This window comes from Dermochelys coriacea, chromosome 24, assembly GCF_009764565.3.
Source record: "Dermochelys coriacea isolate rDerCor1 chromosome 24, rDerCor1.pri.v4, whole genome shotgun sequence".
Classification (NCBI taxonomy): domain Eukaryota; kingdom Metazoa; phylum Chordata; order Testudines; family Dermochelyidae; genus Dermochelys; species Dermochelys coriacea.
In genome coordinates, this window is record NC_050091.1 from 11,704,410 (window position 1) to 11,731,969 (window position 27,560).

General features: G+C 49.6%; 2 protein-coding genes across 2 annotated transcripts; both read right to left on the bottom strand.

Moving 5' to 3' along the window:
• Window positions 1-7,126: 7,126 nt before the first annotated feature.
• Window positions 7,127-17,444, bottom strand: LOC119847629 (apolipoprotein C-II-like). Its single transcript, XM_043502119.1, has 5 exons — window positions 17,396-17,444; window positions 12,636-12,686; window positions 11,406-11,471; window positions 9,667-9,796; window positions 7,127-7,382 (listed from the first exon to the last, which is right to left on the bottom strand). Exons 1-5 carry the CDS (start codon window positions 17,409-17,411, stop codon window positions 7,292-7,294), a joined length of 354 nt encoding a protein of 117 aa, XP_043358054.1. The 5' UTR covers window positions 17,412-17,444; the 3' UTR covers window positions 7,127-7,291.
• A 2,691-nt stretch (window positions 17,445-20,135) lies between these two features.
• Window positions 20,136-23,612, bottom strand: APOC1 (apolipoprotein C1). Its single transcript, XM_038382560.2, has 4 exons — window positions 23,497-23,612; window positions 22,685-22,761; window positions 21,534-21,684; window positions 20,136-20,373 (listed from the first exon to the last, which is right to left on the bottom strand). The coding sequence occupies exons 2-4, from the start codon at window positions 22,737-22,739 to the stop codon at window positions 20,298-20,300; spliced, it is 282 nt and encodes a 93-aa protein (XP_038238488.1). The 5' UTR covers window positions 22,740-22,761; window positions 23,497-23,612; the 3' UTR covers window positions 20,136-20,297.
• Window positions 23,613-27,560: the final 3,948 nt, after the last annotated feature.

The following is a 27,560-nucleotide window of genomic DNA, read 5'->3' on the forward strand; positions in this document are numbered from 1 at the left end:
GGTGCCAGGCTGAGCTGGACACAAGGAGGGGGTGGATTTATACAAGCTGAACTGTTCACATGATCCAACAACTGTCAGTGATTAGGGACTGAATTTAGAAACAAAACCACATCTGTCTCCCCAGGTAAAAAACTGTCTGCTCCACCTGCTGCATTCCCTTGTGGAGGGGTTTGCTGCAGAGGATGGAACCGGGGCTAAATATAGTTCAGGGCACAACCTGCTTCCTATGCCATTTGGGTGAAATTCACCCAGTGCAACTAAACCTTCAACATGGGCTGGAAGCGATAAATAGGCATTTGGCATGTCAAATCCACCAGCCCAAGGCTCGGTAGCCCACATAAGGCCTCCAAATAGGGGGCTTCTATGGGAATGAATGGTGAGGAAATGCAGGGCTTTCTTATTAATGTGCTGGACTGAGATTCTGGGCTCCTGGGTAGAGCTGGTCAGGAATTTTCCAATTCAACTTTTGTTGTTGTTGGAAAATGTTGATTGATCAAAACAGTAACTCTTTGTGAAACAGTGTCGGGTTTGATGGAATACTCACTGTGATGGATTCAGTCACAGAGACCCCCTTGGGACTGTCACCTGATGTGCTGAAACTACCTCTGAGCCCATCTTCCCTGCCAGCTTGGGACTCCAGAACCCTGCCTTGTTGAGCCAGACTCTGTAGCCTGTTGCAACACAGACCCAGGGTCTGAACCAAGCCCCCAAAGCTGCAGGCTCAACTGAAAACAGCTCAGTAAGTGCTCTTGTCTCCAGCACCCAGATACCCAGTTCGCAATGGGATCCAAACCCCAAATAAATCTGTTTTACTCTGTATAAAGCTTATACAGGGTAAACTCATAAATTGTCTGCCCTCTATAACACTGATAGAGAGAGATGCACAGCTGTTTGCTCCCCCAGGTATTAATCACTTACTCTGGGTTAATTAATAAACAAAAGTGATGTTATTAAGTATAAAAAGTAGGATTTAAGTGGTTTCAAGTAATAACAGACAGAACAAAGTATGTTACCAAGCAAAATAAAACAAAACCCACAAGTCTAAGCCTAATATGTTAAGAAAATGAATACAGGTAAATCTCACCCTCAGAGATGTTCCAATAAGCTTCTTTCACAAACTAGACTCCTTCCTAGTCTGAGCCCAATCCTTTCCCCTGGTACAGTCCTTGTTAGTTCCAGCTCAGGTGATAATTAGGGGATTTCTCATGACTGGCAGACCCCTTTGTTCTGTTCTACCCCCTTTTATAGCTTTGGCACAAGGCAGGAATCTTTTGTCTCTCTGGGTTCCCACCCCTCCTTCTAAATGAAAAAGCACCAGGTTTAAGATGGATTCCAGTATCAGGTGACATGGTTACATGTCCTGTGAGACCCCTAGTCTCCTTGCTTCCAGGGCTGGCAGGCATGTATTCCCAAAAGTTTGTAAGTAAACAGAGCCATTTCCAGGTGATTGATTCTGAAGCACCTTTAATGGCTCCCACTTAACATGTTTACATCAGTAATATATCAGTTTATATCTTATTCTCAAAAAGGAAAGGAGTACTTGTGGCACCATAGAGACTAACAAATTTATTAGAGCATAAGCTTTCGTGAGCTACAGCTCACTTCATCGGATGTATTTGGTGGAAAAAACAGAGGGGAGATTGATATACACACACAGAGAACATGAAACAATGGGTTTATCATACACACTGAGTGATCACTTAAGATAAGCCATCACCAGCAGCAGGGGGGGGAAAGGAGGAAAACCTTTCATGGTGACAAGCAAGGTAGGCTATTTCCAACAGTTAACAAGAATATCTGAGGAACAGTGGGGGGTGGGGTGGGGGGGAGAAATAAGATGGCTTATCTTAAGTGATCACGCAGTGTGTATGATAAACCCATTGTTTCATGTTCTCTGTGTGTGTATATCAATCTCCCCTCTGTTTTTTACACCAAATGCATCCGATGAAGTGAGCTGTAGCTCATGAAAGCTTATGTTCTAATAAATTTGTTAGTCTCTAAGGTGCCACAAGTACTCCTTTTCTTTTTTGCGAATACAGACTAACACGGCTGCTATTCTGAAACCTGTCATTATGCAAGGCACTGAATTTAGCCGTATAGAGTGGAAATCTGTCAACTTCATGAAAAAACTCGTACAGATACAGACAGACATCATCTTCCTCTCCAAATGCAAACAGATGGACATCATACCGAAAGGACTGAAGGTAAAAAATCCATTACAATCCACATACCACACAGACTATGCTGACAGCTTGTGCCACACACTCTCAAGGAAACTGCGGAACCACCTGATCAACATCCTCTACAGCAATCAGGGAAAGATTAAGAATGAGCTCTCAAAACTGGATACTCTCATAAAGAACCAACCTTCCACACAAACTTCCTCGTGGCTGGACTTTACAAAAACTAGACAATCCATTTACAACACACTCTTTGCTTCTCTATAAAAGAAAAAGGACACTAAGCTATCTAAACTACTACATGCCACAAGGGGCCACAACAGTGGTTCCCGTAACCCACCCAGCAATATTTTTAATCTATCCAACTATACTCTTAGCCCAGCAGAAGAGTCTGTCCTATCTCGGGGCCTCTCCTTTTGCCCCTCCACCCCCTCGAACATGATACAGTTCTGTGGTGACCTAGAATCCTATTTTCGACATCTCCGACTCAAGGAATATTTCCAACACACCTCTGACCAACATATTAACCCACAGAGACCTTCCTACCAACACTACAAAAAGAAGGATTCTGGGTGGACTCCTCCTGAAGGTCGAAACAGCAGCCTGGACTTCTACATAGAGTGCTTCCGCCAACGTGCACGAGCTGAAATTGTGGAAAAGCAGCATTGCTTGCCCCATAACCTCAGCCATGCAAAACACAATGACATACACAGCCTCAGAAACAACTCTGACATCATAATCAAAAAGGCTGACAAAGGAGGTGCTGTCGTCATCATGAATAGGTCGGAGTATGAACAAGAGGCTACTAGGCAGCTCTCCAACACCACTTTCTACAAGCCATTACCCTCTAAGCCCACTGAGAGTTACCAAAAGAAACTACAGCATTTGCTCAAGAAATTCCCTGAAAAGGCATAAGAACAAATCCGACCTGGGGTATTCTATCTGCTACCCAAGATCCATAAACCTGGAAATCCTGGACGCCCCATCATCTCAGGCATTGGCACCCGAACAGCAGGATTGTCTGGCTATGTAGACTCCCTCCTCAGGCCCTACGTTACCAGCACTCCCAGCTATCTTCAAGACACCACTGACTTCCTGAGGAAATTACAATCCATTGGTGATCTTCCTAAAAACACCATCCTAGCCAATATGGACGTAGAAGCCTCTACACCAACATTCCACACAAAGATAGGCTACAAGCCATCAGGAACAGTATCCCCGATGATGTCACGGCTAACCTGGTGGCTGAACTTTGTGACTTTGTCCTCACCCATAACTATTTCACATTCGGGGATAATGTATACCTTCAAGTCAGCGGCACTGCGATGGGTACCCGCATGGCCCCACAGTATGCCAACATTTTTATGGCTGACTTAGAACAACACTTCCTCAGCTCTCGTCTCCTAATGCCCCTACTCTACTTGTGCTACATTGATGACATCTTCATCATCTGGACCCATGGAAAAGAAGCCCTTGAGGAATTCCACCATGATTTCAACAATTTCCATCCCACCATCAACCTCAGCCTGGACCAGTCCACACAAAAGATCCACTTCCTGGACACTACGGTGCTAATAAGCAATGGTCACATAAACACCACCCTATATCAGAAACCTACTGACCGCTATTCCTACCTACATGCCTCTAGCTTTCATCCAGATCATACCACACGATCCATTGTCTACAGCCAAGCTCTACGATATAACCGCATTTGCTCCAACCCCTCAGACAGAGACAAACACCTACAAGATCTCTATCATGCATTCCTACAACTACAATACCCACCTGCTGTGAAGTGAAGAAACAGATTGACCGAGCCCGAAGAGTACCCAGAAGTCACCTACTACAGGACAGGCTCAACAAAGAAAATAACAGAATGTCACTAGCCATCACTTTCAGCCCCCAACTAAAACCTCTCCAACGCATCATCAAGGATCTACAACCTATCCTGAAGGACGACCCATCGCTCTCACAGATCTTGGGAGACAGGCCAGTCCTTGCTTACAGACAGCCCCCCAACCTGAAGCAAATACTCACCAGCAACCACACACCACACCACAGAACCACCAACCCAGGAACCTATCCTTGCAACAAAGACTGTTGCCAACTCTGTCCACATATCTATTCAGGGGACACCATCATAGGGCCTAATCACATCAGCCACACTATCAGAGGCTCCTTCACCTGCGCATCTACCAATGTGATATATGCCATCATGTGCCAGCAATGCCCCTCTGCCATGTACATTGGTCAAACTGGACAGTCTCTATGTAAAAGAATGAATGGACACAAATCAGACGTCAAGAATTATAACATTCAAAAACCAGTTGGAGAACACTTCAATCTCTCTGGTCACTCGATCACAGACCTAAGAGTGGCTATCCTTCAACAAAAAAGCTTCAAAAACAGACTCCAACGAGAGACTGCTGAATTGGAATTAATTTGCAAACTGGATACAATTAACTAAGCCTTGAATAGAGACTGGGAATGGATGAATCACTACACAAAGTAAAACTATTTCCCCATGTTATTTCTCCCCCCCACCCCACCCCCCACTGTTCCTCAGATGTTCTTGTTAACTGCTGGAAATAGCCTACCTTGCTTGTCACCATGAAAGGTTTCCCTCCCCCCCCGCCCCTCCCGCTGCTGGTGATGGCTTATCTTAAGTGATCACTCAGTGTGTATGATAAACCCATTGTTTCATGTTCTCTGTGTGTGTATATCAATCTCCCCTCTGTTTTTTCCACCAAATGCATCCGATGAAGTAAGCTGTAGCTCACGAAAGCTTATGCTCTAATAAATTTGTTAGTCTCTAAGGTGCCACAAGTACTCCTTTTCTTTTTGCGAATACAGACTAACACGGCTGCTACTCTGAAACCTATCTTATTCTCCTAACTCCAGATATAGAAATACATGCAAACAAATGGGATGAACACACTCAGTAGGTGATAAGCTTTGTAATGATACCTTACAAGAGACCTTTGCATAAAGCATATTCCAGTTACATCATATTCACACTTATAAACATATTTTTATAAAGCATAAGGAGTGCAACATCACACTAAACTTGAAACATTTTTGGTTAAAACAATTTCAAAACTGTAGATCCAGTAAGTTTCAGCTTTTTGAGTCAAACTAACTTTTTGTTTTAAAGTGTTGGTACATTTGCACTAAAAAAGAGAAATGAAAATAAGGTAAATTGAAACACAATGTTCTGAATTTACTAAAACAAAATCTTTACCCGAACCAAAAATTGTTTCTGATTTTTGGTTCACAAAACTGTTTAAGATTTTGACTTTTCATCCCAATTTGTGATTGGAGAGAAAATATGAATGTTGAAACTTCTCCTGAGGTGGGTGGGAATGAGTTTTCTGCCCAGCCCCACTCCTGGGTTTGACCCTGGTTCTACCACAGACTCAATGTGGTAGTTGCATCCGATGAAGTGAGCTGTAGCTCACGAAAGCCTATGCTCTAATAAATCTGTTAGTCTGTATCTGTAAAAAGAAAAGTACTTGTGGCACCTTAGAAACTAACACGGCTGCTACTCTGAAGACTCAATGTGTGATCTCAGCTGAGTCACTGAATCTGTCTGAGCTTTGGCCCCCATCTGTAAGAGGGACAGTGTTACCTACTTCCCCCTGTGGGTGAGACTAAAGCCTAATCTACATGAGAAGCACCACAGCGGTGCAATGGGAGAGAGTTCTCCCGTCAGCATAATAAAACCACCTCCACAAGAGGCGGTAGTTATCTGCACCGGGGCCCACAGACCCAGTGGCCAGTGCCAGCAGGCACCCAGAATCATCAGGGTCTGGGTGTTTATGTGTATGTATCGCTCTGTGTGAATATTGAGATGCATGGGTGTGTATGCAGGTGGGAGTGAGTGTTTGGCTATTAGTGGATGAGTTTTTATGGGCATGTATGTGGGGATGTATGGCTCTGGGTGTGCAAGGCTTTGTGTGTGTGTGTTTTTGTGTGTATAGCTCAATGTGCCTTTGCAGTTTTAGCACTGATCACTCAACCCTTTAATGTAACAGATGGGTCTACCCCAAACCCCTCAGTGGCAGCTAGCTTCAAACAGGGAGGAAACTTAGAGCTAGAACAAGTTTGCAGTATGGCCTTTTCCACTCCCAGCTCTTGGAGGGAGTGAGGTCCAGTGAGTCGGAACAGGAGGGGGCTGGGAGGTAGGATGCCTGGGTTCTATGCCTGATGCTTGGGTGGAGTGGGTTCTAATGGTTACAGTGAAGGGGGCTGGGAACCAAGGCGCCTGGGTTCTGTTCTCATCTTGGTGGACAATGAGTGGGGGAGTCAGGAGTTGTGAGTTCTGTTCCTCTCTCTGCACCTTACTCCTTCTCAGGTACCCTCGCTGTGCCTCAGTTTCCTCCCAATACCTGAAGACAGGTGCAGTTATAATTAAGACTCTGAGTGAGCCCCATACACACCAAGTTCTGTTAATTTGCAAACTGGATACAATTAACTTAGGCTTGAATAGAGACTGGGAATGGATGAGTCATTACATAAAGTAAAACTATTTCCCCATGGTATTTCTCCCCCCCCACCCCACCCCACCCCCCACTGTTCCTTTGATATTCTTGTTAACTGCTGGAATTAGCCTACCTTGCTTGTCACCATGAAAGGTTTTCCTCCTTCCCCGCCCCCCTGCTGGTGATGGCTTATCTTAAGTGATCACTCTCCTTACAGTGTGTATGATAAACCCATTGTTTCATGTTCTTTGTGTGTGTGTATATAAATCTCTCCTCTGTTTTTTCCACCAAATGCATCCGATGAAGTGAGCTGTAGCTCACGAAAGCTTATGCTCTAATAAATTTGTTAGTCTCTAAGGTGCCACAAGTACTCCTTTTCTTTTTGCGAATACAGACTAACACGGCTGCTACTCTGAAACCAAGTTCTGTGTCACTCACAGATCCACACACACAGCAGTGAATGGAGCAAGGCAAGGGAATTTGCTTTATTGACTCTGTAAGCAGAAAAGTGTCAGCACATAAACAAATATGAACATAGAGGAACCCGCTCGCTATCCTTGCTGGCTTGTCACTGTAGGAATGGCAGCAGGGAGGGGATGAGGATGGGGATGGGGTGGACAGCAGCCTATGTTACTGCTCCCCATGCCACCAATGGTAAACCTGGTCCTTCAGGATTTCTGTGTAGGTCCCTGCAGCTGATGTGGTTTTTTCATAGATGTCCCTGGGAAGGAAAGTGAAGAGGAGGAGGAGACGCCACGTGAGACGGCTGGATCCTGGTCCCTGCAGGATGGTCTGCACTGTCAGCATTGTTATTAAATACAGTCCATGTTAGAGTAAAACCAGCACCAAATCCAGCCATGGAGCCCTGAAAATCACTGACACATGGGCCCTGCTTCCTATGCACCCTAGGGCCCTTTCATGCCATACGGGCAGCATAGAGGGGCTTCAGATAGGTGTGGACAGCTGCCTGTTAATGCCCCCTGCTCAGAGGACCTTCCCAAATGGGATAGAATGCCATGTTGGAGCCATAGCATCCATCTCTGCTTCCCAGAGCCCAGAGAGAGCCATGAGAAGCAGAGCATAAGAACAGCCATACTGGGTCAGAGCAAAGGTCCATCTAGCCCAGTATCCTGTCTTCTGATAGTGGCCAATGCCAGATGCCTCAGAGGGAATGAACAGAAAAGGTAATCATCAAGTGATCCATCCCCTGTTACCCATTTACAACTTCTGGCAAACAGCGGTTAGGGATACCATCCCTGCCCACTCTGGCTAATAGCCATTGATAGACCTATCCTCCATGAACTTATCTAGTTCTTTTTTGAATCTTGTTATAGTCTTGGCCTTCACAACCTCCTCTGGCAGGGAGTTCCACAGGTTGACTGCGCGTTGTGTAAAAAAATATTTCCTTTTGTTTGTTTTAAACCTGCTGCCTATTAATTTCATTTGGTGACCCCTAGTTCTTGTGTTATGAGAAAGAGTAAATAACACTTCCTTATTTACTTTTTCCACACCAGTCATGATTTTATAGAATTCTATCATATTTTGCTGGAAATGGCCTACCTTGATAATCACTATAAAAGGTTTTCTTCCTTCCTTTCCACCCCGCCCCACTCTCCTGCTGGTAATAGCTCATCTTAAGTGATCACTCTCCTTACAGTGTGTATGGTAACACCCATTGTTTCATGTTCTCTGCGTATATAAATCTCCCCACTGTATTTTCCACTGAATGCATCCAATGAAGTGAGCTGTAGTTCACGGAAGCTTATGCTCAAATAAATTTGTTAGTCTCTAAGGTGCCACAAGTACTCCTCTTCTTTTTGCAGATACAGACTAACATGGCTGCTACTCTGATTCCCCCCTTAGTCATCTTTTCCGAGCTGAAAAGTCCCAGTCTTATTAATCTCTCCTCTTATGGCAGCCGTTTCATGCCCTTAATCATTTTTGTTGCCCTTTTCTGAACCTTTTCCAATTCCAATAGATCTTTTTTGAGAAGTGGCAACCACATCTGCACGCAGTATTCAAGGTGTGGGCGTACCATGGATTTATACAAAGGCAATATGATATTTTCTGTCTTATTATCTATCCCTTTCTTAATGATTCCCAACATTCTGTTAGCTTTTTGACTGTCACTGCACACTGGGTGGATGAGTTCAGGCAACTATCCACAGTAACTCAAAGATCTCTTTCTCGAGTGGTAACAGCTAATTTAGACCCCATCATTTTATATGTATAGTTGGGATGATGTTTTCCAATGTGCATTACTTTGCACTGATCAACATTGAATTTCATCTGCCATTTTGTTGCCCAATCACCCAATTTTGTGAGATCCTTTTGTAGCTCTTCGCAGTCTGTTTGGGACTTAACTATCTTGAGTAGTTTTGTATCGTCTGCATATATTAAAGCAGCTACACCAGTGCCTGAGCTGGACCCTGCAGAGTTTCAAACTTCAGGAACCACAAAGGCAGCTTTAACCTACCTGCCAGAGGGCCTGGCCCAGTCACACGAAGGAAGTGATTGGGAATCAGCCCTCAGGAATGGGGAGGGGCTGTTAGGTCACAACTAGTGCATGCTCTTTGCATCTGTGTGCGCCCAGGATTGTAGCCCACATGGGACTCTCCAGGACTTTGTGGCACCGACAGAGCAAACCCACTGTCTGTGGGGAACCAGAGACCACCACCTCTCAAACCACTCCCTCTGGGGGGGTGTCTGTTCCACGTAATGCTGCCTGGAAATATTGGCCACACTGGTGGCTTCCTCCAGATTTAATCTCTGTTTGTGTAACACTGACAGACCCCGGTTGTCAGAGGGCAGGATCAAACTGGGACCTATGGAGCTTAGTGCATGAGTCTGTATCTACCACATGAGCTAAAAGACAACTGGCTCTTAGCTAAGGCTGTAGAGCAGACTCATTTTATCTCTCTAAGTGGTCTTGGTGCCACTATATGGGACAAAACACCATACCCAGGAGGGGTGTGGGTTACACTTGCACTCTGCCTTCCCCTTACCAAGATTTGATACTGTCCAGCCAGCCCTGGACCACTGAGTTCAGCCGTTCCCAGTAACTCTTGGCAACCTCCTGGATCTGGAAGAATGAGTCCTGAGCCTCTCGCTTCTGCAGCCGATAACTGGCAGCCTCTGCAGAGACAGAAAATGGGGCTCAGGTTTCTCTAGGGGAGGAGGGGCCATGCCCAGGGAGGTAGCTGCTTTTACACTGGTATTGGAGAGAAAGGAGACAAACATTGGCCAAACTGGACAGTCTCTACATAAAAGAATAAATGGACACAAATCAGACATCAGGAATGGTAACATACAAAAGCCAGTAGGAGAACACTTCAATCTTCCTGGACATTCAATAACAGGTTTAAAAGTAGCCATCCTTCAACAAAAAAACTTCAAAAACAGACTGCAAAGAGAAACTGCTGAGCTACAATTCATTTGCAAACTTAACACCATTAATTTGGGTTTGAATAGGGACTGAGAGTGGCTGGCTCACTACAAAAGCAATTTTCCCTCTCTTGGTATTGACACCTCCTCATCAATTATTGGGAGTGGACCACATCCTCCTTGATTGAACTGGCCTTGTCAGCAATGGTTCTCCTTCTCTTCATGTGTCAGTATATTTATGCTTGCATCTGTAATTTTCACTCCATGCCTCTGAAGAAGTGGGGTTTTTTTACCCACAAAAGCTTATGCCCAAATAAATCTGTTAGTCTTTAAGGTGCCACTGGACTCCTCATTGTTTTTGTGGATACAGACTAACACGGCTACCCCTCTGATACAGGAGACAAACTGGAAAAGCTGAATCCTCGTGATCCCTTGATGTGCAAAGCACCTGTCACAAATATCCCAGTACCATTCTTGCACCACGCAAGATGCTGAACATGCAACAGCAAACACTGGCTGGAAGGGGGTTTGTGTTTAATGCAGAAGGGAAATCAGCCTAGTTCCGGCTGGACAGATGAAAGCCTCCACTTCTGGTGTGTGAGTGACATGCTAAACACAAGCTAGGAGAGGCAGCCATTGCTCAGATGAACCACAGAATCTAACACAATGTTTATCAGCCACTGGGTTGCAAGCCCCAGAAGGGTCTTGACAGGCAAATGAGGGGGGTTGTGGGGCATTGAAAATTGTATTACAATTCTAAATTGTGTTGTAGTGGGGTACAATTGCTTTAGGGCAACTCATTCTGTGGCTAGCAGAGAACTGGCGTTTATTCGCATGAAAAAATTTGATTCAAATTTTTTCTTTATGTTCATTCTCCTGTTTTTCATTTTTTAACTGCAACTTTGTTGTTATTGATTTTTGGCTTTCAGTTGTTAAGGACCAAAAAATCATCAGTTTTGGGGAAAAATCCAAGAAATGTCATTGAAATTGGACATTTCCTTGGAAATTTCTGTTCTAGCGAAAAAAAATGATTTGGGAAATTTTTTTGAAGAAAACCATGAAGAGGAAGTCTAGGGCTGAGCAGCCCCTAACTCCAGGAAAAGCTGGGGGAGTGCCAGGAGCTCAGCAACTCTGAAAATCAGGCCCTAAAATCAGCAGCCACTTTGGCAAATATTGGGCTGCGTCCTCAGGTTTTCCCTGGGCCTGGATACAACCCCTAGACAGTAAATGGGGAGGAGGATGAATAACGTGCTCTGGAGTAGGGGAACTCAAGGAGACATCATCTCTCTAGACATCATCAGGAGGAGTTTAACCTGCATCTCCGGGTTCAGGGAATCTACCACACTCCAGCATCTCTTACCGGTGCAGAGAAACAACAGCAGGATGAAGGCCACTGCAATTTTCAGATCCATCTGCCCCATATTTGCTGGAAAATAAAACCCTCAGGTTAATGCCACTTTCTCCCTCTGTACTGGGTGTGTGCACAGAAAGTCAGAGTGGACATTGCTGAGCCTAGCCCCTTCTTCCCACCCTCACTTATTGCACTGGGGCCGAGCTCACACCAGTGGACATCAAGAATGGCAAATGTGGTAGCTCCCATCCAGCCCACACCCCAGGCCCACAAAGCTGGCTCAGGGTTGTTCCCTACTGCATAGTTCCTGGAACACTGTTGGGATTCCCCACCTGAGTCACATCCATCCAGCCCAGCCTCCTACCTCTATCAGCAGCACGCACCAGGTAGGCATCCCCACCTGACTCTGTGAGAGAGGGGGTGGCTCATGCCCCATAGCAGGGCGGTGCCAAACCGCTCATTTTTTAAATCCTTATCACAGCTCTGGATATTCATGTTCTCCATAGGAACGTCCCATCCTCGTCAGAATCCTGCTGAGCTCTTGTCCTCAGTGCCATCTTGTGGCAGGGAGTTCCACAGGCTTATTATGCACCTAGTATTTCCCTGTCTCATAGAGTTTAAGGCCAAAAGAGACCATTAGATCATCCAGTCTGACCTCTTGTATAGCACACTCCATTCAGTTTAATCCAGACATTCGTCTATTGAGTCCAGAGACTTTAGTTAAACCAAAGCATCTCAGTCCTCAGGAGACTAAACTGTTGTGTATTCAAGGCAGTGACCAGGAGACACTAAGGTGCCAGCATCTTCCTGGGAGATGATTCCCTGTGCTGCCCTGTGCCCAGTCCTGCCATTTGCACCTGCAAAGTGGATGGGAACCCTGCTAAATTGGGATGGGAGCTTTGCCCCCCCCCCCCCCCCGCACACATCTAAAACACAACACAGGGCATGGGGTGCAGATTCAGACATTCATTGATTTGAAATCCAGCAGGGAGTCTGGCCTCCTGCATAACCCCGGCCAAAGCCCCTCCCAGTAACTCGTGTATCCTCCTGGACCTGGGTAAGCCAGAGCGATGGTTTAGCTGAGATGTCTGTGCTTTGTTTACAGACATCAAGGGACGGGGATCCCCATATCTGTCCCCAGTCCCTCTCACTGTATGGTTACTGGCCTGAATGTATCTAGCTTCCAATTCCATTGGGCTGGCAGGGGGATCCAGGTCCTGGGGTGACTAGGGACCATACCTGTCGTAGAGAGCGTGGCTCCTTCCTGAGACTCGAGCAAGGCACGGAAACCTACAAACCAAATAAAACATGTACAGCTGGTAAAGGAGAAACAGAACCTTGGGCTCGCAGGCCAGGGAAGTCAAGCAAACCCCTTGGGGCTGCGTGCTCCTAGGAAAATCCCCTGTCGGGCCCCAGGCTCCTAGCCTCGAGAGGTGGCTGCTTCCCTCGTGGCTTTTCCAGGTCAGGATGCAGAGATACAGGAGGAGATATCAATCCAGAGAGGGCAGCCCGCATGAGGTTGCTCCAGCCCCCAGGCACTCTTGGAGCCAGGGCATTACAGTCCAGGCTGAGAGGCAGGCAGGCTGTATGACCCCACAGGAGAGGTACTCACGGGTGACTGGAGGCTGCTGCTCACTCTGGCTCCAAGGTCCTGGCCAGCTCATTTATAGAGTGTTTGTGAAAACTCTTAACCCCCCTTTCCCAAAAGCAGATCCATCAATGACACAACCTCACCATCCCAGGTCAAACTCCAAGCAAACACAGCCAGGCCTGGCCCTTTGACCTAAGAGCAACTGATTGACCAATGCCACACAACCCCCCCACCACCCTATGTCCCTAGGAGTGGGTCTGAGTCAGAATTATACTGACTCAGTGAGTGGGGAAATTCAGCCCCATGGAAACCCCCCACCACTCAGCAGGCAGCCTGTGGGATCTGCCCCTCCCTCACTCCCCCCAGATGGTCACCCTACTTCCCCACCTGCTCAGCCTGCCTTTCCCCCGCACCTTGCCTCCCCCCAAGACCCTACTCCAGGGCCCCTCAGTGGAACCTCAGAGACCCCCAGACCTCTCAGTGGAACAAAAGAGCCCCCCAACCCCCTCCACCCCAGCTCCTTCTCCCTGGCCCCCTCAGTGAAACATCAGAGACACCTTCTAGGCCCTTCAGTGGAAGCACAATGTTTTCTACACTCTCCTGGAGGGGGCTCTGAGCCTGGGGCTCAGTGTTGTCCAGAGCCCCCCAAAACTAGCCTGACTCAAACAGAGCAGATTCCAGCCCCAGAGACTGCAGCCCAAGGATGACCCAGCCAGGCCTTCCATGGTGAAATTCGCGCTGGTTCAAGGGGGCAGCCTAGGCCACAATTAACTCCCATACGGTCTAGGAAATCCTTATGTCCCACTTCAGCCCCACGTGCTGGGCCTCTGCCCTGGGTGGGGTGGCCTCATCCCCTCCTGCTGAGTGATGCTGAGGCTATTTGGTTTCCACACCACTTCCCCCAAACCTCATCCCATTAGGGGATTTCCCTGGCATGGGCATTATGGATGTGCAGATGCCGCTTGTGTGCACAGATGGGCTAAATAGCCAGACTGCTCTTGGTGATTTACGGCACATCTTCACTGGCAACATTAAAGTACTGCCATGTGGCTTGTGTAGGGAGAGAGAAAAACCACCTCCAGCGCTCCCAGCTCCCAGCGCTGGTGCACTGTCTACACTGGCACTTTACACACTGAAACTTGCAGTGCTCAGGGGGCTGTTTTTTCACTCCCCTGAGTGAGAAAGTTGCAGCGCTGTAAAGTGCCAGTGTATACAAGCCCTTAGTAATGCATCCCTCCTCACAGCATGGGCTGACAGTCAAGACTCCTGGGTTCTATCCCTAGCTTTGGAGGGGAGTGGGGTCTAGTGGGTTAGAGTGGGCAGGGGGTGTCCTGGCTCACTGTGTGACCTTGAGAGAGACAGGGCAGGTGAGGTAAGTGATCTGTGCAAGCTCAAAAGCTTGTCTCTTTCACCAACTGAAGTTGGTCCAATAAAAGCCACTGAGGTGTCTCTAATATTCTCGACCAACATGGCTATAACAACGCTGCATGACCCTAAGAGAGTCACTCCAGCTTCCTGTTTCTCAGGGTCCCTGTGAAATTACACTCCAGCCAGAAAGGCTGCAAAGATGCTGAGCATGTGCACTGTTTTTAAAGGACACCTTTGCCCGTTAAGGCTGTAGGCTCTTCCTTGAATCAGATAGGCCTACCCATGGGAGCGCTAGCCTAGCTAGCATCAGCTACAACGGTCGTCAAGGTGCAGTGAGGGGTTTCAGCATGAGCTGCTGGGTGTAGGCTGCAGCCCGGGGTTTCTAGCTCACACTGCTGCTTCTTCAGTGCTAGTTTAGCGGGTCTAGCTGGATGAAAGCTAGTGCAGGTAGCTCTACTGGAGTGGCAGTAACACCTCTTGAGTGTAGTGTAGATATTCCCCGAAACTAGTAGCCAGAGCCTGGGCGACACAGACCAACAGGAGAGCCCAGGTGGGGCTGTGGAGGCCCATGGTGCTAGAGGCAAAGCTGCAGAGAAGAGGGAGCGTCCTGGAACCTTCAGACTTTTCCCCAGCTTCTAAACCTGGAATAATAATAATCGTGCAACACAAACACTCTGGGGGACAGATCAGTGTCAATATATAGTGCGGGGGCATGGATCAGAGAAGGCACCAACACCACTGGAAGGGTGAGGGAATGGAAAGGTACAGCTTAAAAGGAATGATGCATCCACACACACCTCCACCTCCCATCTACCTACCTATCTATCTCGCTAGCTAGCTAGCTACCTCCCTCTCTGGCTGCCTTGCATCATATTATCAGATATCTGCCCAGGAAGAGGCTTTGTTTCCCCCTCCCCATTGAGAATTGCAGGGAATCCCCCATTGATCTGCCCTTGTTGGGACAGTGGGTGCTCCTGGGAACTGCAGTGCACCTTTGTAAATCTGCCCCTTTTACTGCTTCCCAGCTGCTGCCAGCCATGTGCAGAGCCAGAATTTGTGTTAAGAAAGAGGGTGATAAGCAGCTAGTCTCCCTTCTGTGTCCCAGTCATGTTGCTGTATCGCCTTATGCCTCCAGTGCCTTCCTCTTATGCCTCTCCTCCAAAGAGCGCCAGGGCCATTGTCTCAGTGGACACTATTCCACTGAAGCCAGGAGCCCAGCAAACAGGAAGGGTGATAATGATACTGAGCTCCTTTGTAAAGCACGGTGAGATTTACTGGTGAAAAGTTTCAGAGTAGCAACCGTGTTAGTCTGTATTCACAAAAAGAAAAGGAGTACTTCTGGCACCTTAGAGACTAACAAATTTATTTGAGCATAAGCTACAGCTCACTTCATCGGATGCGAAAAGTGCCACAGAACAGTGAGGTATTATTGGTCTCTCTCTCCCCCTGCACAGCTGTTCCTCCCGCCATCCCATCCTAGAGCTTCCCATGTGCATGGGGTTCTCACCCATCAACAATCCCTGTACTGCACATAAGAGTGCCTTCTCGCACAGACACCATCAGGGTTCACACTCCCACCACCCTCTTACCACAGCTCCCTTCTGTAGCCAAAGGGGCAATTCAACACAGCGTGCTCAGTGCAGCCCAATTCCTGCTATTTGCCTTGCCCGTGTGCGAAGGAGTGGCAGTCCTGGGCCAGGGTGCCCTGCACACCCAGACCAGGATGACAGCCCAGTCCCAAAGAGCTGACAATCTATCAGCTGCTCTGAGCCTTTCTCTGCACACACACACCACTTTAACTCTGCCTGTATATTGAAAGTGGTACAATACACACCCCTGCCGTAGAGGCAGGTCTGGCAGCATAAAGGAGCCTGTATAGCTGTTCTCTTATGGAACGTGAATAAGCCAAATCAGGACAAGGCACCATTATAGTGATATAACTGCACCCACATTAGGGGTTGTACTGGTATAACTATCTCATTAAAAACCCCAAATTAAAGCTACTGGTGCAGAACCTGTGTTTGGAACAGGCACTCCAAGCAGAGACACTGAGGTCAGCTTCTCTCTGACAGGCTGCTGACATCTGGGGTGGTCCAAAGGGCTGTTTATTTAAGTATCCCGAAGAATGAGGTTGCTGGGAGCTAAACTCCCGCTCCCAAGGTCACTTTGCTCAGAGCTTTTGCAATATTTGCTCCTGGTAACTTATCAACCAGCTTTTCTGGATCAGTTTAAAACACAATCACATGGGTCACAAAGTGATTTACAGCAGCTGAGGAGCTGACCCTCCCAAAGGAGCCCTGTGATCATCTCCGCAGACCTGCTTAACCCAGGCCACCCCCAGTGACTTGTGGTTAGGGGTGCCAACACTGTATTGCCAAAACAAGGGACTGTTTTCTTAGCCTCCGTCCTCATACTCCTCCTGATATTGTTATCATCATTATTATTAATAATAATACTAAGCACGGCTCACCTCCATTCGCCAGGGGTGTTTCTTGCTGCTTTTTGCAGCACCCAGCAACTCCCGATCTTATTGGACAGAGATGAAAAAATAAAGGCTGACCCTCGTAATGAGGGAGTGTTGGCAGCCCACCTTGGGGGTGAACTGAAGGCTGCTGCAAAGTGCAAACCCAAACTCACTTCTCTGCAGTCAATGTATGCAGCAGGGCAATGGAGATGAGATGTTGGTGCTGGATCTAAGGGCTTGTCGACACTTACAGTGCTGCAGCAGCACACCTGCACTGCTGTAGCTCTTAGCAGCTTCTATGCTACCTACACCAGCGGGCGAGCATCTCCTGGCGACGCAGGTACACCACCTCCCAGGACAGGAGAACCCCTCCTGTCGATATAGTCTACATCGAGGGTTAGGCCAATCTAGCTATGTGATGTGGCTCATAAGTTTGTAGTGCAGATCGTGGCTAAAAAGACCCCTTTCCCACCCCCGTCTTGATTTAAAGTGACACCCCTAGATAGGTTGTTCCAGTGGCTATTCCCTCACACTGTTACAAATCCCTGCTTTGTTTCCAGTTTGAAATTTTCTCACCTTGACTCTCAGCCATTAGATCTTGTTCTGCTTTGTTGGTGAGTTTAGAGAGCCCCCTAGTGTCCGGGCTCTGCCTTTTGTGTCAGTATTTATTGTGTCAAATATTTTACGGTGAGATTCACATACAGTAATACCTCGCTTAATGTTGTAGTTCGGTTCCTGAAAAATGCTTCTTTAAGCGAAACAATGTTAAGCGAATCCAATTTCCCCATAAGAATTCATGTAAATGTGGGGGGTTAGGTTCCAGGGAAAAAATTTTCAAGAAAACCAGTATGTTAGCCCTAGAATGCTAAAGGCCCTTTTTCCTACAAGCTGGGAAGGGGTTACTTCGGGTCAATTAGGGACACCTGAGTCCAATTAAGGGTTGCCTGAAACCTGTTAAAACCACTCTCCTGAGGGAGGGAGACAAACTGCACAAGGCTGGAGGCAGTAGGGAGATAGGCTCCTCCAGTGTGAGGGACTGTGCTCCTCCCCATAGGGGAGACACCCAAAACCCAGTTCCTGTTTAGGGGAAGGACTGACACCCCGGGGCCAGTGACAGGACAACACCTGCCCCAGTGAGGGGGCCAGGGAAAGGTATTCCCCTTTTGTTTCAGTGCATTATAGACTTTTCCCCTTAGTTTGGTAGAGGAGCACTCCTCAGGCCTGCCCAAAGCCCTTCTGGGAAGACTCTGAGAAACAAACCCCGAAGAGGGAAGATAGACACTCTCCGGAGTGGGGCTGATTTACTTCAGGCAAAAGGGGTGCCTTGCCACAAATAAATGAATATATAGTATGGGTGTGTGTATGTGTATATACACTATACATTTTAAACAAACAATTTATTACTGTACACAGCAATGATGATTGTGAAGCTTGGTTGAGGTGGTGAAGTCAGAGGGTGGAAGAGGGTGGGAAATTTCCCAGGGAATACCTTACTGCTAAATGACGAACTAGCACTTGGCTGAGCCCTCAAGGGTTAACACGTTGTTAGTGTAGCCTCACACTCTACAAGGCAGCCCGAATGGGGGAAGGAGACACAAATGGCAGAGAGAGACAGTGACACACAGTGTGTGTGTGTGTGTGCGTGTGTGAGAGAGGGAGGGACAGACACACAGCACACTGACCCCACTCTAAGTACGCTGCCTTTTTAAGTAGCTCAGCAAGTTGAGACAGCTGCTGCTGCCAGCAAGCTCCCTCCAGTCTGAGCCTTGTCGTGTCCCCACCCCTGCTCCATGGAGATGAGGTACAGGAGTGGGGGCAGGAGCAGGGGGAGGGGGACACCCTGACATTAGTACCCCTCTTCTCTCTCTCCCTCCCACCGCACAGCAAGCAGGAGGCTCCCAGGAGCAGCTCCAAGGCAGAGGGCAGGAGCAGCACATGGCAGTGCGGGGAGGGACAGGGGAATTGCCGGCAATTGGTAGCCTGCTGGGTGGCTGCTGCACAGGGAACTTAGGGGAGCAGGGAGCTGATGGGGGGCTGCCGGTCCACCCTAGTTCCAAGCCCCCACCAGCTCGCTCCAATGGGCTGCTCTTCCTGCAAGCAGTGGACAGAACAGGCTGCTGCCAAGCAACGTTATAAGGGAGTGTTGCGCAACTTTAAACGAGCATGTTCCCTAATTGCTCAGCAACCAAACAACGTTAAGCAGGACAACGTTAAATGAAGAGTTACTGTACATTCCAACCCTCACTCCCCATACACTCGCCCCTCGCCACTTTTGCCTAAATGTCTGTCTTTAAAAAAATAACCCTCTAGCTTGATTAATAAATACTGAGCCCAAAGGGACCATTAGATCATTTAGCCTGACTTCCTGCATAACACAGGCCAGAAAGCTGCCCCCAGTTACCCCTGTGGTGAGCCCAATAACTCGCATTGGACTAAAGCATCTTCCAGCAAGGCACCATCAAGGGACGGAGAATCCACCACTTCCCTTGGGAGTTTGTGCCAAAGGTTAACTACCTTCACTGTTCAAATTTGCACCTGGTTTCTAATTTAAATGTGTCTGCCTTTAATTTCCAGCTGCTGGGTCTTTTTCTGCCTTTCTCTGCTGGATAAAAGACACCTTTAGTACCTACTATTTTCTCAGTCTCTGTGAATGTGCGTTTATACCTTGATCAAGTCACCCCTTGCTAGTCTTTTTAATCAGTGAAACAGATTGGTCCCCTTCAGTCGCTCCCTGTGAGGCTTTTTTTCTAGGAACAGTTTTGTGTATTCGGATAATTTTTGCAGCTATTTTTTGCACCCTTTACAGTTTTTCTGCGTCCTTTATAAAATGTGGCTACCAGAGCTGGAGAACGGTGGCCACACATGTATATGGATCTATGCTATATAGACCAGAACTATATACGCAGCATATAAAATACAAGATTGTAACAGTGACAGGGATGTACAGGAAAGGTCCCAAACCTCTGCTGTGCCCTGCAGTTAGAATCCTGTTCTCAGGCCCAGAGAGGTGACAAACTGGAGGGAATTCAGAGCAGTGGCACAGATATCACTGAGCTTGAGCTGTTAGCAAAGACTGAAAAGGCAAAACCTGCTCAGTTTGGATAAGGGACAGGTAAGGGGCAGGGGAGCTGACATGAGAGGCCATGTGAACTGCATGAACACCAGGTACCACAGAATGATTTCAGGTGATCCATGGGACAAGCAGGAGGGGGCACTGAGAATAACAGGACGGAAAAAGCAAAGTGAGACTCAGAGAATTTTGAGGCCTCTCCCTAATGAGCATGTTCTGTGCAGGAACGACCAAGCAACCCCTGGATACAAACCCAGCACTAAGGCAATGAGCATTTATTCATGGCTACAAAAAAAGCAATAAAAAACAGGAACTTGGGTGCCAACCCTGAGTTCCCCTCCCAGCATGATCTCTTCAAAGGGACCAGTACCCCAAGAATTGCCTGTGAGCTCTGCAGAAAAAATCCCCTCAGTCAGATCTGTCCCTGGAAAACTTCTCATTGAACTTCTCCTTTATCTTCTGGAATTGCTCAGAGAACCAGTTCCTGTAAGACAAGGGGAGGCAGCGGCAACATCAGCCAGTGTGTTAGGATCCTGCATTTCCTCACCCCCCACCTCCACAGATGCTACTACCGGGATGACTGAGGAGTTTGTAAAGGGGGTGGCTGAGAAGCCCGGGGCTTTGACCTTGTGAACAGTGCAAAGCTGCCCTGATTTTTGACACTACTGTCTAGGAGCAGCTAACAGAGCCAGCATCCCTCTGGGGACAGAGCCTAGTAGATGCTGGCAAATCTCAGCAGCCACCTGGTCATTATTGTTAATTACAGTGATTTTGACACATGATTAAGGAATGGGTGTTTCCTTTCTAGTGTAGGTTTCAGAGTAGCAGTTGTGTTAGTCTGTATTCGCAAACAGAAAAGGAGTACTTGTGGCATCTTAGAAACTAACAAATTTATTTGAGCATAAGCTATTAGTCTCTAAGGTGCCACAAGTACTCCTTTTCTTCTTTCTAGTGTAGCCGCCTCTCCTGGGAGCTGTGAGGATAATGAGGCCAGCTCAGTCCCAACTCTGAACTAAATCGTACTAGTTTATCTGCTGCACCTCTCAGCCAGCTGGATTTCACCGCACTTCCCATGGGATTGCTTCACATGATACATTATTCATATTTCAGTAGTGACCTAGCTCAGAGGCCCCATAGGGCCACCAAGCGCTGCACAGACCCTGACCAAGATCAAGCTTCCATCCTGCCAGCACCGCACCGGCCCTGACTGAGATCGGGTGCTCCTGTGCCAGGTGCTGCGCACACAAAATGAGCACCAGTCCCTGCCTCAGCTCCGAGAGGAGAGATCTGTCTCAAGTGTGACCAATGCAGTGACATCTGCCTGAGTCTGCAGAAAGCCCAAGGGGGATCTCATTGAGGAGTTAACTCTGATGCTCAGCAATGCTAATTTAAATGTCAACATCATTTACAATGTCATCTGTCCTTTGAGACCAGAGCAGGGGGGTCATGGCACTGCACAATTGACTGGACCTGATTGTGTGGGTGGGCTGCAGCATCTTCCCCCTCCCCCCAGTACAAACTCTTCCTGCAGCTTCCCTGGTATGCCATTTCAGTCTCCCAGCCAAGCCTGGAACAGGCCCCATCTCTGCTTAGCTGCTGGTGACAGTCTCAGTCACACTGCCACACTGAGCCCCTGTGACTCACCGGGTCTTTTCGCTCAACTCGCTGTGATCCAGTTCTTGGAAGGCAGCTTTGGTTCTATCTGCAATGCTGTCAGCAAAGGCCTGCAGCCTGTTCTGGAACTTCTCAAACTTTTCGGACAGGGTTGCCTCTGTCGGTTGAGCCTGAGCAGAGTCTGAAAGGGAGACGGAGAATGCCTACACTTGACTCACCACACCCGTGCAATGTGCCAGGGCGTGTGTTTGTGTGCGTACACATGCAATGTGCTGGAGGAGGAGGGGTGTTTGTGTGTGTGCATGTACAATGTGCCATGTGTGCAATGTGCCAGGGGTGTGTGTGCATGTACACGCTCAGCTCTCTGTGTCAGTACAGTGCCCAGCATGATGGCGTCCTGATCTCATCATTCTGTGCCTTGAAGGTGTTTCTCCATAGTCTCTGAAACACGCTTGTCACGGGGCGAATTCTCAGCCCTTTTCACAGTTAGCTTTCCTGCTTCTGGTACCTGGCTCTGGAGCCCCTGGAAGACTTTGTGTTGCTTGAGATTAATGACCCTTGATCCCCTTTAAATGCCAGACCACCCATCGCACTCCCTCAGCCCTGCTCACCCCAGACTTCCCCAGCAGCCAATGGAGATTTTAGCTTTTTTCAGAAGTCTCAGGGTTACTGTTTGGTTCTGGCAGCTCAGAAATGTAATTTGACTCAGATGTGGAGCTGCTCCTATTTGTGGTTTTACACACACACGGCACATTGCACACATGCATGCACACACACATCCATGCACACCCTGGCACATTGCATGCACGTGCACACACACATGTCATACTGCAGATGCAAAATGCATGGCCCTGGTTTCGATAAGCCCCGCTGTTGCTGACAAGATCCCAGGCATCCCTGAGCCACAGTTATTTATAATCTCTACTGAGGTGTTGCTAGGGCAGCTGTTGATCCCATGGTGGCGGGCGCTGCATGAACATGCAGCAAAGATCAGTGCTGCCCACCGTGGGCGAGGCAGAGACAGGATAGACTGGTCTGACATGCTCCCTGCTTCTCACTCACCCTGGCCCACACCCTTCCCCCGGCTCCCTCCTTCCCCTCTTACACGCACAATCTCCTCCCCCAGGCTCTGAGACCCCCATTGCCCCAGCTGTGTTTCCCTGAGGAATCGGGGCTCTTACCTGCCAGGACCGTCAGAGCCATGAGGATCAGAGAAATGGACACCGCAGGCCGCATGGTCACTGGGCTTGGTGTGTCCCTGTGCAGGGGGGGGAGGATGTGACCTCGAGACTGGTCCCAAATGCACCGACCTACCCTGGGGAAGGGACCTAGCCAGTGCCTCTGGCTGCAGGTTACATAGCCCTCGCCGAGACACCCACCCAACCCCACATGGACCCCACTGCCTCCCCTCCACAGACCCCACTCCTCCCCTGATCCTGCAGTGCCCCCCCCCCCCCGCACGGACATGCCACAACCCCACATGGACCCCACTGCCTCCCCTGAACCTGAATTAGTCCCATCTCCCCCTGCATAGACACCCCCCCATCGTACATGGACCCCAACTGCCTCCCCCTACTCCCACCCCCCACATTATCATGCCCTCCACAAACACCTCCATGAACCCCACACATCCCACAAACCTTCTCTCCTCTCCCTTGGTCCTCTCTGCATAGTGCCCTGTTCCTTGCAAGAATCTGTCTCTCCCTCCACATTCCCCGCCCCACACATACGCCACAGGGTCCCTGCCTGCCCCATATCCTTTGGGGAGGTTAGGTTAATGCCAGAGGGAAGTGGGTTCTTCCACTCAGGGAGTTACAGCCCCAAGCCTGCAATCTCCTCAAATGCATCCCCCAGATCCCTCTCCCCGTCCTCACTCCACTAAGCTCCCTGCCCTCCCCACCAGGTCCCCCATCTTGGCCAACGAGCCCCCATTCCCCTCTTTGTGCACCCCTCCAGACCCACTGCCTCCACACGCTACCCCAGCCCCACTCACTGCAGCTGGAATTAAGCAATCTCCGGAGCTGGGATGCAGCTTCCCGAGCTCCAGCTCCCTATAAACCATCCTGCCTCCGTCATCCGCCCCCTCTGCCTGGTGGGGGGGGAACCTGACCCCTCCCTCCCTGCTCTTCCAAGGCCTCTTAATTATTAGTCTGTGCCATGTGGAAATGAAAACCCAGCTGGGGAGCAGCCGGGGATGGGGGAAGAGCAGTTATTACAAATCAAGAGGTTCATGGCCATGCCTAAGGACCGCCGAGACCAAGGCCCCGTTGTGCTGAGCGCTGCACAAACAGCATGGGGGACAGGGCTTTCCAGACAGCCACAGAGTGTGGGAAGGGGGTCGAACACCCCAACCTGTGACCAAAGTACTGGCCTCAAATGGCGTGTTCATGGTGTCTAGTCTTGGCTGTGTTTAGTAGGAGGAGATCAGCTAAATGAGAAGAAAAGGGAAGGGGGTGGGGGGAAAAGGCAGGGGTGGTGAGGGGCAGGAGCGGAGTGAAGACAGGAAAGGGGAGTGGGGATGGAGCAAACAGACAATCAGCATGGGGCGGGGAAGGGCCAGTGTGTCCCTCCAGTGCCTAGTTTGGGGCGCAGACCAAGCTACCCCCTCCCCCCAGGTGCAGCAGGGTGGGGGGTCACACCCAGTGTGTCAGCTGGGATTCCCTATTAGTATCCTCCAGAAGCGCCCATTTAGCTAGGGGGGCTTACACTAGTGCCCTTGGGGATCGCCAGCCCCACGTAGGCTAATCGCATGCGCCGGACCCCGAAGAAGCAGGAGCTCAGTTGAAAAGTCATGAAGCTGTAAACCCAATACCTGTTGGGCTCTGCTCCCGTTATTGTCTCTGTGTTGCCTTGTGCTCCCCCCCCCATGGTAGTGTCTCTCCTCTGATCCTTGGACTGTAAGCTCCGTAGGGCAGGGACCAGCTCTTTGCTCTGGCTGTGCAGCACCTGACAAAACGGGGCACTAGGGGTGCCTGAGCTTTGTGATAATAAAAATAATGATAATATTGTGCCTTTGCCCCATGGGCAGCATCAGCCTCGTCCTAGTGGGTGGGGGTGGGGGCTGAGATGGGCCAGACAAATTGGGAAGCTGGACCTCTCCTTGCCATGAGGCCACATCCCCCTCCGTGGCCGTGCCCCTGGCCAGCTCAGAGGCCAAAGTGCTGGCTGCTTGCAACCAGTAAAAGCTGCCCAGGTAGAGGGACCCGGCTTCGGGGCCAGCAGAGTCCTGGGGAGCAGTGACCACAGGGGGAGGGTCCCAGGAACCTGGGCCAGAGCGGCTCAGTCCTTGTTTCTGTGGGAAGCCCCAGACCCTACTGCCCTGGACAGCACGCCCCGGTGAGTGGGGACACAGGCCACCGCGGGCTTACTTCTCTGCGGCTGCTGGAACTGGGTGCGCAGTCAGCAGCCCCTGCTCTCGCTGCTCTGCCTTCAGAGCTGGGCAGCTGGAGAGCAGCAGCTGCTATCGGGTGGGGGGGCGCTAAGGCAAATTTTAGGTGGCTATAGCACCCACAAGTCCCTCTGCCCTGAGCACTGCCTCCTGCTTTGCCCTCTGGTGTCTGAGCCTGTATTGGTACTGGTACTTTTCTCCAAAGCCAGGGGGCCAGAAATGTACTGGATTTGTTTAAATTAAAGCCAAGAATCTCCCATACATCACAGGACTCCAGGAGCTGGAGATGTAAGAAAACACACCAAATTCTGCAAGCTCGGGAGTCATTTCAGTTCAGCTTCATCCATATTTTTACCACCTTAAACAAACCTACTGAAAACCACAGCTTCAGTGAAACTGATGCCACTTCTGCAGAGAGAGATGGACACAGACAGACGGACACAGCAGGGCGGTTAAAGAAAGTCAGTCAGGCCAGGATAAAAGAAAAAGTGCAGTGGGAGGGAGGGAAAGGGGCTCCAGGGGGCAGGGGCTGGGATGGTCCCCTACAGTCTATTCCTCCCCGGGGAGTGGGGGGGCCTCATCCCCTACAGTCCATGCATGCCCGGGGGGGGCTATTATTATCATCAAGAGTTGATGCCCGCCTACAGGGACATCCCCTCTAGTCTACCCACCCACCCCCTAGGGTGTCGAGATGTCCTGATTTTATAGGGACAGTCCCGATTTTGGGGTCTTTTTCTTATATAGGCTCCTATTACTCCCCCCACACCCCCTGTCCCAATTTTTCACATTTGTTGTCTGATCACCCTACCACCCCCGGGGCAGAGGGCCAGGCAGTGATGACCCAGCCAGCCCCACCTGCAGATGCTCTCTCTGAGCCAAGGCCTGTGGACCCTTGGAGCCTTTGGGGACAGACCTAGACCCATTTGGCCAGAGTTGCACTAAGAGCGTTCAGTGCTTGCCGCTGCCAGGAGCCCTGTGAACTGAGCCAGGCTCCTGCTGGTTTGGCCTGCGTCTGCCTTGGGCAACCTGGTTTAGGAGTGGAGGTGGTCTGGCTGGAGAGGCTGCTAGAAACTCCATGTCAGCTGGCCCAGCAAAGCCGGAGTGATGGGTCTCCGGACACTTCCCACAGGCAAGTGAGTCCCTGCGCTCACACCCCGCTCCCCGCCCCCCCAGATCTGGGGCTCCCAGCCCTTCCCCCAGGAGGGAATTTCCCACCCTCCCCCAGCTCACAGAGCCCTAACCCTCCTCCCTGGGAGGGCACTCCCCTAGTGTTGCCAACCCTCCAGGAATTGTCCTGGAGATTCCAGGAATTAAAGCTTAATCTTTAATTAAAGATTGTGTCATGAGGAAATCTGCAGGGATTCGTCCAACCAAAACTGGCAACCCTACCATCAACCCCCCACCTCGCCCCCTCCTCCATCTCTCCCCCCCTCAACGCCCACTGTTAGGACTTGTTTCCCAACAGCCTTTCCCAAAGGAATCTCTTTTTTGTCTCCTCTGCAGCTGCCTCTCCCTCCCCCTTTCCCTTCCTCCCCCCTCAGGCATTTGCAGTGTTCAGCCCCTCTGCACCAGGGGAAATTCCTGTGACCAGGAAAAGGAAATGCACCCCATGCTGAGCCCGAGTCCTTCCCCCACTGGTCAGTTCCCCACCCCAGGAGATGCCAGCTCCATCACTGTCTCCGCCTAACTCCAGTTGGGCTCCCCAGGCTGGCAGCAGCACAAAGGGGTCCCTGTGGGGCCTGGCTGGGAAGAGCCCTGCTAGAGCTGGAGATTATCTGCGTTCACTGCTCTGAAGCTCAGTTCATCCCCCAGCAGTCGCACACACTCTTCTCCAGGCTGCTTGAGTTCTGCCTGCTAGGAACCCCTCCTGGCAAGGTCTGTATCGCCAGCTCCTTATTTTCTTATAAGCAGCCTGTATTGAGAAATGCTTTGTTTTTGCTGAGAAACCCAATTCCATCCTCCCCTCCCTGGCGTTTTCTTTTTTCAGCTTGAGGTTTCGGATTGTGAAAGCTCAGGCAGCGGCTGAGTCATTCACAAGCCAACCCCCAGTGCTGGTTGCAAAACAAAGTCAGATGGCACCAGCACTTTCCAAAGGCTTGGCCTAGAAATGCCCCAGTTGGGTCCCAGTGCCTGATGTTCCTAAGAAAACCCACAGCCCTGGGCTATAGCAGAGGCTGGGTGCTCATGTAACCTACACACCTCCTGGGTGTGGTGTTGTGTCCCATCTAGCGGCACTGAGACCACTTAGAGAAAATGAGTCCGCTATACAACCTTAGTTAACAACCAGTTGGCTTTTAGTTCCTGCTGTAGAGGCTCATGCACTGAGGTCCCAAGTTCGAACCTGCCTGCCGACAACCAGGGTCTGTCGGCATTACACTCATAGAGCCTGAGCTTAAGCCCAGATGGGACCATTCTATCCAATCTAAAACAGGCCACATTCTTTCACCCAGTTCCCCCTGCACTGAGCCCAGTACGGTGCCTCTCTTCCAGACAGTGGCAGCAGGTGTCCCAGGCCCTGCATGTCAGATTATTAGTGGACAGAAAGCTGTCACGTGGAACCTGGATACAGTTTAAGTTGAACCGGTTTTATTTACCCACCAACAGCTAGTCCTGAAACAGTGGTGGGCAAACAATACATAGGGAAAGCCCTTCTCCCAGGAATCACCACC